This window comes from Microtus oregoni, unplaced genomic scaffold (genome assembly GCF_018167655.1).
Source record: "Microtus oregoni isolate MIOR12 unplaced genomic scaffold, Mior012 000022F_ref0000154, whole genome shotgun sequence".
NCBI lineage: Eukaryota > Metazoa > Chordata > Mammalia > Rodentia > Cricetidae > Microtus > Microtus oregoni.
In genome coordinates this window covers 11,933,866-11,945,828 of record NW_024543081.1, presented here as the reverse complement: position 1 = coordinate 11,945,828, position 11,963 = coordinate 11,933,866, and the positions used below count along the sequence as shown (strand labels likewise).

At 46.6% G+C, this 11,963-nt stretch overlaps 1 protein-coding gene across 1 annotated transcript; it reads right to left on the bottom strand.

Moving 5' to 3' along the window:
- Window positions 1–1,479: 1,479 nt before the first annotated feature.
- LOC121461460 (apolipoprotein L3-like) lies at window positions 1,480–11,203 on the bottom strand. The gene is made up of 3 exons (XM_041672544.1): window positions 11,161–11,203; window positions 5,752–5,878; window positions 1,480–2,323 (listed from the first exon to the last, which is right to left on the bottom strand). The coding sequence occupies exons 1-3, from the start codon at window positions 11,201–11,203 to the stop codon at window positions 1,480–1,482; spliced, it is 1,014 nt and encodes a 337-aa protein (XP_041528478.1).
- Between the last annotated feature and the right edge of the window lie 760 nt (window positions 11,204–11,963).

Sequence of the window (11,963 nt, the reverse complement as noted above, 5' to 3'; positions counted from 1 at the left end):
TGCAAGACAAAACTTCCAAGAACTGTAAAGCATAGGGAAGGAAATTGCATGTTCTGCTGACAGTCATTCTGAACCAGTCCATACCATCAGTAGACGAGAAATCCTCAGCCTGTCAAGGGTTCTGAGAATATGTTTCTTATTCCAGTGTCCCTGAGTTGAGTCACAACACTTCAGAGCCATGGGATTGTTACCCAAAGGCAAATGGAAGTCAGGAGACCAATGCCTAGAGGAACCAGTGGGCCAAGATTACACAGGCTCAATGTGTTAGATCCAGCTTGGCCTGACTACAGCCATCTGAGTCTAAGCATCAAGAGTGGCCATGAGAAACTCTAACCTGCTGCCCCTACATGGCCTGTCATTACAGTGGCATGTGGGTTTTGCATGGGGTCTGCAGGGCTGTCAGTGTTGGAGACACACCTAGCATCCTTAGTGTTATCTGAGACCGGAGTAGTCCCATTCTGACTCTGATAAATGTCACCAGTATCCTGCTTACCATATGTAACTCCTCCCTCTGAGCCCTGTGGCAGCCCACCAGGCTTCCATCTTCCCTCTACTTGGCACTGTGCATAGCTCTCCACCAACGAGAACACTATGCTATCTTGACCCCGCACTTTTCTTTGCTCCCATGCCATCTTCTTCTGCCGCAATCGACTGCTCTATACTCAATTTATCTAGACCAGGAGGTTAATATTTATTGAACACAAGTCTATAAATATAAGAGGACAAGAGCCAGTTAATCTGAGACACTGTCTTGGCCATCACATCTCTCTCCAGTATGAGAGGAAGCTGAGGGTCACAGGCTGAGTCTCCTGTCATAGACACGTTGACTCCAAATCACAAGTTATCTGACCTCTCATGTAAATCTGCCTTGACTCTCAACCCCCAGAACCGACCACTGTCACATCACACACACAGACATTCACTTTGATACCATTGGTCTCTCTGGTGACCCTGTCCCCCTGGAGGACTGACTACTTCTCAAGAACTCCATCTTTTCTGCTGCCACCACCACCATCCTCAGCATCATCTTCATCCCCATCACTATCACTATGCAGAGGTCACTGCCTGGAGGACACAAGGGTGAGTGGATCCTGCTGATGCTGGAGTGATGCTGAAGTGTCGTAGGGACACTTCCCCTGGGAGAGGGGATGTGGTCAGCTGCTGTGGCTTCTCCATATCCAGAACTCCCACTCTGACTTTCTCCCTCCTCAGGTTTCCTGCCTTCTCCTCGCTTGTTCCTACACAGCCCTCTCTGATCACACCCACCATGTTTTAGTAACATTCTCTACTCTTTAGGCCACTCTGGCCCCTTCTTTTAGACCCCAGTTCCTGTCTTCCCAATGAATCGCTAGCCTTCAGCATTGACCTTGCTGTGCTGGGCCACAGAAACACAAACGTCTCAATACTCAGTTCCAGAGACTTGATCTCATGCTATTTCCCTTGTAATGGCATGCCCCAAGCTAACTGCGGTGTGAGGGTTCACTGAGGCAGGTCCGACTGAAGAGCCTTGTGGATCTGCTCAAAGTTCTGCAGCTTCTCCTCCAGCTTATTAGCCAGGTCCCGCAGTGCTGTAGCTGACTGTGTTGGCGTTCCATTGTACAAATCCATGGAGTCAGTCACCAGGCGATACACATCCAATGCAAGGATGATACTGGTAAAGCCTACTGTTCTAATCCTGGCTCCTCTGGTCACTGGGAGAGCAAGGCTGGGTAATGTCTTCCCCATGTGCCTTGAGCCTTGGTCAGGGATGCATCCTGTAGCCCTTGCTCTTAAGTGAGAGCTGGCTTTGGCTGTCCGGATGGCATCAATCTGCTCTTTGAAGGCTTTCCAGGTCCTGACTAAAGTCAAGCTTGTATTACCAAGTTTGACTGTGATCATAGGCACGATCTTCATAATCGTGTTCAGTATGTCCATGCTGGCTCCAACCAGGCGACTGGCTTCACTTTCATCTGACAAGCGGCTCGACTCTTCCACGATGGTGGTGGCGAGACTAGTTATACTGGCTGCCAGCCCCAAGGAGGCTGCTGAGAGCAGCAGACTGGCCCCTCCTGTAATGGATCCCATGCCTAAACAAAGGAGTGCAGAGGCGATGCTGCTGGAGCCGGACACCACATTGGAGATGGTGCAGCCCCTGTGCACCTGGTCAAGATGGTCAGCCAGAGCTCGGAGCTTCCTGATGTGTTCTTCAAGTTTCCTTTTCAACTCAGGAAATTCTTTCAAAAAATTCTCTTTCTGCTGCTGCTTTTGAGGTTCATCATTTTCATCTGCGGGCTCCTGTGCTAAATGCTTCTCCAGAACATCATGCAATGCAGCTTCCTGCTCACTGTGATGGAAGAGGTCAAGTGCATGAAGAAAACAGTTATTATTATTATTATTTTTTCGAGACAGGGTTTCTCTGTGGCTTTGGAGCCTGTCCTGGAACTAGCTCTGTAGACCAGGCTGGTCTCGAACTCACAGAGATCCGCCTGCCTCTGCCTCCCGAGTGATGGGATTAAAGGCGTGAGCCACCATTGCCCGGCTCAGTTATTATTTTTTTTAAAGCTAAAAGCTTGTACAAACCTCACTTTCATACCACAAACCCAACGGGCAAAAATTTTACATATACCCAATTTTGTAGTCGGCCATGAACATTTGGTACCTCATACATGACTGTAGGGGTCTGTGTGTAAAGTAGAGTCAAGATACTGTAGTGAGACTCTTGATGAAATGCCTCCACTCACGGTCAGTGTCATCACTATCTGTGGGAGCCCTGTAGACGAGCACAGGGAGGTGGGATTAGAGCAAGTACTCTTTAGTTCAGAGAACTGTGTGTGCTGTGAAGGATTCACATTTCCCAGGAGTCTCCTTTCTGCTACCAGCAGATGGGAAGTCATCTTCAGCCCGTGCAGAACCCAGCCTGCAGGAATGTCCGTGCTTGCCTGGGGAGCTCTGCAATGGATCATGCATAAACAGTGCATGCCAAGAGTGCACTCATCAATCTGAAAGGATTCCAAACCTGAGCGGTCTGAAGCCCCACATCTGTCCTTATGGGACAGTACGCAGGGACAGCACAATTGCTTTAGGAGCTTTGCATACCCCCCCATCTCCTGTACAGTGTCAGCATTTGTGTAGATTCGGGTCCCACCTGTAAGAAACTTCACAAAATATCTACAAATAACTCAAAGTGGGGAAATGCAGGATCTGTTCCCAAGAACTTTCTATAAAAATGCTCAACCTGAAAGATAGGAGGTGTGGTGGGAACTTTGGTGCCATTTCTGACCTGCAGTGGACCCGGAGGCCAAAACACTGACTTTAGGAAGATTTTTATGAGGCCTCTGTCACTGAATTGATCTGTTGTTGATGTCCCTGTAAAGGATCTGCTGTCCTGCCCTCCTGACATGTGTCTGCAGGTCCCCAGCTCCTTGTGTGTACAGAGTGACTCCACCTCTATTCGACTAGGTCAACAGTCCTGAGCAGTGTCCTCCTGTCTTCTTGGACCTGCTTCAGGATGAAGATTCTTTCCTAGGGTGGGCTTTCTGGTGTGCAGTGGTCATGTGATTTCCTGTTGTGCAGTAGTCATGTGATTTCCTGGTGTGCAGAGGTCATGTGATTTCCTGGTGTGCAGAGGTCATGTGATTTCCTGGTGTACAGTGGTCATATGATTTCCTGGTGTGCAGAGGTCATGTGATTTCCTGGTGTGCAGAGGTCATGTGATTTCCTGGTGTGCAGTGGTCATGTGATGCCTGGTGTGCAGTGGTCATGTGATTTCCCGGTGTGCAGTAGTCATGTGATTTGTCACACACTCAATGCAGGACAACAATATGTCCTAAGGAGAAGAAACTTGAAGCTTGAATCTCTCTCATTTCCATCTGGTGGATGTTTCTATTGGCTCATTTTTAACCCTCTGTGTTTTGTGGTCAACTGTTACTATGTGGCAACTGTCTTACATGTGAGTTCTATGATTGTTTTTAAAAGTTCTCAATCCTCGTTGCTTTAAAGTAGTCCTTCATCAACAGCTGGTGTCAAATATAAAAAGAAGGCTCACAGACTGTGGTGAAACACGCCTTTAATCCCAGCACTTGGGAGGCAGAGGGAGGCGGATCTCTGAGTTCGAGACCAGCCTGGTCTACAAGAGCTAGTTCTAGGACAGGCTCCAAAGCTACAGAGAAACCCTGTCTCGAAAAATAAAACAAAACAAAACAACAAAAAAAAAGGAAGACTCACTGGTACTCTTTTATCAGACTTTGTCATTTAGCTATCTCAGAGAATTTAAAATTAAACCCCAAACAAACCCTCAGAGCCACAAGAGACCTTCCAGATCATTTGCCTGTGGTCTGCTCTATGCAGACGCCCAAAGCTCTTTCCCTCCATTTGTTGGAGCTCACAAGATTGGTGCAAGCTCCAGATGACTGAGACAGATCAGCTGCCACTAACCCTGATTCCACACTGACTCCCACCCCTCACTCAGTCCTGACCCACCACCTGGCAGGTCTAGTTCAGGGTCCTGCAGACAGAGGTCACCAGGCTACCAGACACCACAGCTGGTATCAGCATCACATTTGAACACAGCAACAGCATGTGCAAAGATGCAAGGAGCCTGGAGAGCAGTAAGCAGTAGGCCAGATAGCCCTTGAATTTGGACAAGACAATAAGAGAAGCACTTTCCTCTGCTATGGTGACATAGGGGTCCCCTTAGATTCTAAGATTTACGTGAATCATCCTCCAACCACACTGAATTTTGAAGCTATCTCTAGCCACATGTCCTTCCTCATAATCAGGGAGCACCATGTAGAACAGAAGCAAGTCGCAAAGAACACCTGGGAACTCTTAAGCAAAGACAGTGTGTGGAGGATACACCTGGGCACAGGCCTGCACATCCATGAAGATGAAGCCAGAGCAGGGGACAAATGTCCCTTCTCTTACCCTGACCATCCTCTTCTCTGTGCCTCCAATTCCTCCATCCTTCCCTCCCTGCTGTCCTTGCCTTCTTCCTGCACCTCCATTCTAGGGTCACTCTCAGTCTTTCCTGAACCCTGGCTGAGACACTTGTCATGGTCTCTCTGGTCTTCAGAAAGGGTGCTGGCACTTGGTTTTCCATCCCTGACCTGCTGCTCATCCCAGGCTGTCATCATGTCCTATCAGCCTGCACTTTTATTCCTACTGAACACAGCTGGGCTCCAGATCTCAGTAAGGACAGTCAGGGTCAACCCAGCTCTGTGCAGCTGCACTGTGGGCTCTCGGCCTCCTCAGTTCACAGAGGACCCTGCTGTTGTTATAGTTCCTCAGGTGGGACAGAACCTGGTGACAGGGCTGATCATATCTAGACTTTTCTCACTTGTCTCACAATAAGTTCTTCATTTCTCAGTCCTATAGGAGACTCCTGGCCCTGGTCTCCTCCCATGTCTAAAGAGCTCTCAGTGATAATTTCAGGGGCACCCACTGTGTACTGGCCACATGCCGAGAGCTGCACACATTTGATCTTATTTTCTCACACTGCAGTCTCATGGTGGTGACACGCAGGAAGTGCTAACTAACTTGCCAAGGTCACAGAACTAGTAGGTGGCAGAATCGGTCCTGGCACCTTGAGCAACATCTTCAGTCAACCCGAGGTGATGTCCACCAAGGATAAAATAGTGGAAACATCCCTCCTGGATTGTTGAGAAGGAATGTCCACAACCCCACCCCTGGGACTGCCTAGAGTGGATATGCCCGCCCAGAAAGCCCTCATCCTCATGGTCTGTTGGGCAGCGCTGGGTGCACCACGCAGGTAACCTTGACAATGCTGCTGCCTCCACAAATGCCTTCCAGACTCCATCTTCAGTTATCAGGTGCTCCAGATCCTCTCTGCTGAGTGCTTTTGTGAGAAAATCAGTGACTTCTTTCACAATGCGTCCTGCCTCTACCAAGAAAAAGAGTGAGGTTAAAAGACAGCATGGAAGAGGTTAAATGGCAAGAAGCAGGAGGTGGCCAGATGCCATGTTCCCAAGCATTTGCCCATGGGTCCTAATGGGGTCTCCAGGGTTGGTGGTTCAATTATGTCTCCCAAAGGCACATGTAAAAGCCCTTGGCTCAGCAACTGTTTTTGGAGACTGAACCTTTAAGGAAGTAAAGTAATGAAGACAAAATGATGCCATGAATATGGAGATAGTGGGACTGGTGTCTTTATGACAATGAGATACCAGAGGTCCACTCTCTATCATCTGTCCGCCATTTTATTGTCTATTATGTGTACACACTTGTCTCTCTGTGTCCCCCTCCCCCTCCATCTATTTCTTACTCTGACCCTTCTCCACCCATACAGAGGAGACACCATGTGCAAATGTAATGACCCTGCTCCCTCTGCACACCAGGATGAGGGTGCTTATTTGGACCAAATTTCCATATGTTTGTCATGGACATGGGCTTCTATGGCTGAGGGGACCCACAGACGTTTTGTTGAAGTCCCTTGTTACATCTACCACGAGCCTCTGACAGGTCAAACACGTGGCACCAGCTCCTTCAAATGTGATTTTCAAACCACTAGTGGGTTCTCCATTTGCACGTTGTGTCAATAGTAGAATTTTAGACAATATGGAATTAACATCAGTGTCTACTGAGCATGGGAGGGGCTCAGGTTATTTTCTGATTTAGGGAGCTCTGACACCATAGAGAGCATCCGTGACCACTTAACTCCTGCATATTTCATGACTCCACAGGCAGTATCCATACACAGCGCACCAGGTTTGACTGTTAGCTTGGGATGGACCCTTGTCACAATAAACCACACCAGATTGCAGCTTTTTTCATCGAAACAATGTCTTTCCAGGAGCAAGAACGTTTTGGTTTTCTCCCTACAGAAGCTGGAGTCCAGGTGGTTGGGGTCCTGTCACCACTGCCCCCTCCCACTGCTCCACTGCAGAGCAGGAGCCTCCTGTTTATGTCCCCAACCCCTCACAGCCATTCTGTGACATTGAGATTCCTAGCGTCCTTTGGTCTCCAGTGCAAAGCATCAAACACTATCATTTCCTACTGTCCCACTTGCTCTTCCATTGTAGACCTGCAGAGAGTCACTATTAATAATCATTCTAGAGACTCTGTATTATGCTCTGTTGAGCTTTTCCCCACCAAATAATTAGTCCATTACTTTTTAATTTAGTCTTCTGTAAGTTCTCAGAATATGGACAGAAAACACGACCTCTAGCCCAGTTGCCAATAAAGTCCTTGCATTCCTCTGAAACTGCATGAGCCAGTCTGCACCCTTCTGCACTGCTCTCAGCAGGACTGCCTTCCAGGATCCTGCCACACGGACCCCTGGGGCTCTGCTTACAGTATTCAATTCATTTCTAGTCCATAGTTAGAAGTCTCTCTTATTCCTTGCATGTATGTATATTTCTCTCTCCCACTCGCTTTCTATACATACACAGCAAATATTTACTATATATACTCCACACATATACACACACTCTTTTTTTTCTTAATTTATTTATTTATTAAGGATTTCTGCCTCGTCCCCACAACCGCTTCCCATTTCCCTCCCCCTCCCCCGATCAAGTCCCCCCCCCTCATCTGCTCGAAGAGCAATCAGGGTTCCCTGACCTGTGGGAAGCCCAAGGACTGCCCTCCTCTATCCAGGTCTCGTAAGGTGAGCATTCAAACTGCCTAGGCTCCCACAAAGCCAGTACGTGCAGTAGGATCAAAAACCCACTGCAATTGTTCTTGTATTCTCAGTATTCCTCATTGTCCGCTATGTTCAGCTAGTCCGGATTTATCCCATGCTTTTTCAGACCTAGGCCAGCTGGCCTTGGTGAGATCCCAATAGAACATCCCCATTGTCTCAGTGTGTGGGTGCACCCCTCGTGGTCCTGAGTTCCTTGCTCGTGCTCCGTCTCCTTCTGCTCCTGATTTGGACCTTGAGATTTCTGTCCGGTGCTCCCGTGTGGGTCTCTGTCTCTGTCTCCTTTCATCGCCTGATGAAGGTTAATATTCCTGAGGATGCCTATGTGTTTGTCTTTGGATTCACCTTATTTAGCTTCTCTAGGAACATGAATTATAGGCTCAATGTCCTTTATTTATGGCTAGAAACCAAATATGAGTGAGTACATCCCATGTTCCTCTTTTTGGGTCTGGCTTACCTCACTCAGGATAGTGTTTTCTATTTCCATCCATTTGTATGCAAAATTCAAGAAGTCCTTGTTTTTTACTGCTGAGTAATACTCTAATATGTATATATTCCATACTTTCTTCATCCATTCTTCCGTTGAAGGGCATCTAGGTTGTTTCCAGGTTCTGGCTATTACAAACAATGCTGCCATGAACATAGTTGAGCATATACTTTTGTTGTATGATAGGGCCTCTCTTGGGTATATTCCCAAGAGTGGTATTGCTGGATCCAGGGGTAGGTTGATCCCGAATTTCCTGAGAAACCGAAACACTGCTTTCCAGAGTGGTTGCACAAGTTTGCATTCCCACCAGCAACGGGTGAGTGTACCCCTTTCTCCACAACCTCTCCAGCAAAGGCTATCATTGGTGTTTTTTATTTTAGCCATTCTGACAGGTGTAAGGTGGTATCTTAAAGTTGTCTTGATTTGCATTTCCCTGATCGCTAAGGAAGTTGAGCATGACCTTAAGTGTCTTTTGGCCATTTGAAGTTCTTCTGTTGAGAATTCTCTGTTCAGATCAGTGCCCCATTTTATAATTGGGTTGATTAGCCTTTTACGGTCTAGTTTCTTGAGTTCTTTATATATTTTGGAGATCAAACCTTTGTCAGTTGCAGGGTTGGTGAAGATCTTCTCCCAGTCAGTGGGTTGTCTTTTTGTCTTAGTGACAGTGTCCTTTGCTTTACAGAAGCTTCTCAGCCTCAGGAAGTCCCATTTATTCAATGATGCCCTTAGTGTCTGTGCTGCTGGGGTTATACATAGGAAGTGGTCTCCTGTGCCCATGTGCTGTAGAGTACTTCCCACTTTCTCTTCTATCAGGTTCAGTGTGTTCGGACTGATATTGAGGTCTTTAATCCATTTGGATTTGAGTTTTGTGCATGGTGATAGATATGGATCTATTTTCATTCTTCTACAGATTGACATCCAGTTTTGCCAGCACCATTTGTTGAAGATGCTCTCTTTTTTCCATTGTATACTTTTAGCTCCTTTATCGAAGATCAGGTGTTCATAGGTTTGTGGGTTAATGTCAGGGTCTTCTATTCGATTCCATTGGTCGACTTCTCTGTTTTTATGCCAATACCAAGCTGTTTTCAATACTGTAGCTCTGTAATAGAGTTTGAAGTCAGGGATGGTAATGCCTCCAGACAAACCTTTATTGTATAAGATTGTTTTGGCTATCCTGGGTTTTTTGTTTTTCCATATAAAGTTGATTATTGTCTTCTCCAGATCTATGAAGAATTTTGATGGGATTTTGATGGGGATTGCATTGAATCTATAGATTGCTTTTGGTAGAATTGCCATTTTTACTATGTTGGTCCTCCCAATCCAAGAGCAAGGGAGGTCTTTCCATTTTCTGGTGTCTTCTTCAATTTCTTTCTTCAAAGACTTATAGTTCTTGTCAAGTAGATCTTTCACTTCCTTGGTCAGGGTTACCCCAAGGTATTTTATGCTATTTGTGGCTATCGTGAAAGGTGATGCTTCTCTGATTTCCCTCTCTGCTTCCTTATCCTTGGTGTATAGGAAGGCCACTGATTTTTTGGAGTTGATCTTGTATCCTGCCACGTTACTAAAGCTGTTTATCAGCTGTAGGAGTTCTTTGGTAGAATTTTTGGGGTCGCTTATGTACACTATCATATCATCTGCAAATAACGAAAGCTTAACTTCTTCCTTTCCAATACGAATCCCCTTGATCTCCTTATGTTGTCTTATTGCTATTGCTAGAATTTCAAGCACTATATTGAAGAGGTATGGAGAGAGTGGACATCCTTGTCGTGTTCCTGATTTTAGTGGGATGGCTTTGAGTTTTTCTCCGTTTAATTTAATGTTAGCTGTTGGCTTGCTGTAAATAGCTTTTATTATATTTAGGTAGGACCCTTGTATCCCTATTCTCTCCAAGACCTTTATCATAAAGGGGTGTTGAATTTTGTCGAATGCTTTTTCCGCATCTAGTGAAATGATCATATGGTTTTTTTCTTTCAGTTTATTTATATGGTGGATTACATTGATAGATTTGCGTATGTTGAACCAGCCCTGCATCTCTGGGATGAAGCCTACTTGATCATAATGGATAATTTTTCTTATGGACACACACTCTCTTTTTATACACACACACACACACACACAGTCTCTCCCTCCTCTCTCTCTCTCTCTCTCTCTCTCTCTCTCTCTGTCTCTGTCTCTCTCTCTCCCAAGAACCCACTCTGGTGAGACCTGCTGGACAATGACTTCTCTGCAGTCATCATAAACACCACCGCAGGAGTGCATTAATGAAGATCCATTTGGCCTCCATCTCCACAGGGAGAGATGTTCAGAGTGGCAGTGAAGGGACAGAAGCAGGTGTTGGAAATGGAGAGATCACATCTCTACTGCACCTAAGAATCATAGAATGTACTGGAAGGGGCAAGGTTATGAACTCTATTTTATTTTATTATTATTATTTTTTTTTTGATTTTCGAGACAGGGTTTCTCCGTAGCCTTTTGGTTCCTGTCCTGGAACTAGCTCTTGTAGACCAGGCTGGCCTCGAACTCACAGAGATCCGCCTGCCTCTGCCTCCTGAGTGCTGGGATTAAAGGCATGCACCACCACCGCCCTGCTTTTTATTTTATTTTTGAGACAGGGTCTCACTATGTAGCATTGGCCAGCCTGGAACTCACTGTGTAGAGCAGTCTGGCATCAACTCACAGAGACCCACCTGCTTTGGACTCCCTAGTACTGGGATTAAAGCTTGCATACTGCAGTCAGCTGAGCTATAAACTCTAAAGGTCCACACACAGGGATGAACTTTCTCCAGTAAGGCTCCATGGCCTGTGAGTTCCATAACCTCCCCAAATGACAACACCAACTGGAGACCAAGTGTTCAAATCCACGAGCCTCTGGGGTATCTTTTAGTAAGAACAGGCAGCACACTCATACACACAATCACCACACATAGGTGGACCACTAAAACCAAAGGCACCAGATTTGGACAAGTAAAAGATGTGGCATTTCCTCCTATTTTGGGAAATTTGTGATCTGGAGACAGTCAGAGAAGTGGAACTTAGCTACCTGACAGAGCTGTGAGGGCGTCTGGGTCCTCAGCACCAGCCATGGATTTCAGATAGGTTTTTCTTACAGTTCTTCACATGTCCAGGCTGGAGGGAGGAGAAAAACAACTGTAAGATGCCATGGGGACAGCTGCAGGGAAGTCAGATGGGAGGGGACAGAGGCCCAGTGGTTCCACCAGAGTGGGGGTAAAGGACCAAACTACTGGCAGCCAGAGTTTCTCCTCCTGTGGCCCCACACTGCTGCTTAGAGATGTCGGTCATCTGGTCTACCCTCTCCCCTCACCCTTGCCACATCAGAGCTCTCATGCCTTGTATTGTCCATGGAGAATGTTGCCAGCTAGGGACACAGCCTTGAAGGAAAACAATATGTAATCTATATAGAGGAGACATGGGAGGAGGTGTTCTGTCAACTACAAGGTGGGAACACATGGGAAGTGACAATAATAGAAATACGTACTGTATGTCTGGGACACAGAGGGCTCCTCATACACACCTCATCAAGGAACCAAAACCTCCATGAGATGAGGACTCCTGTGAGTCCAATTAAGACCATAAAAGTTTGAGGACCCCCTCCCAAATTTCCCAGTAATGCTAGGGCAGAGACTTGACTACAAACTGTCCTGATGGCACCCCAACTTTTAGATATGACTCTCCACTCTCTAAGGCACACAGCAGCATCTCCCCACTCCCTGTGTGACTGTGAGGGGCTTCTCACCCACATCAGGGCCTGTGCCCTGTGACAGGGGTTAAATTCACGGGTGCCACAGTGATCTAAAGTTCACATCTTCCTTGTACTGCAGGAAT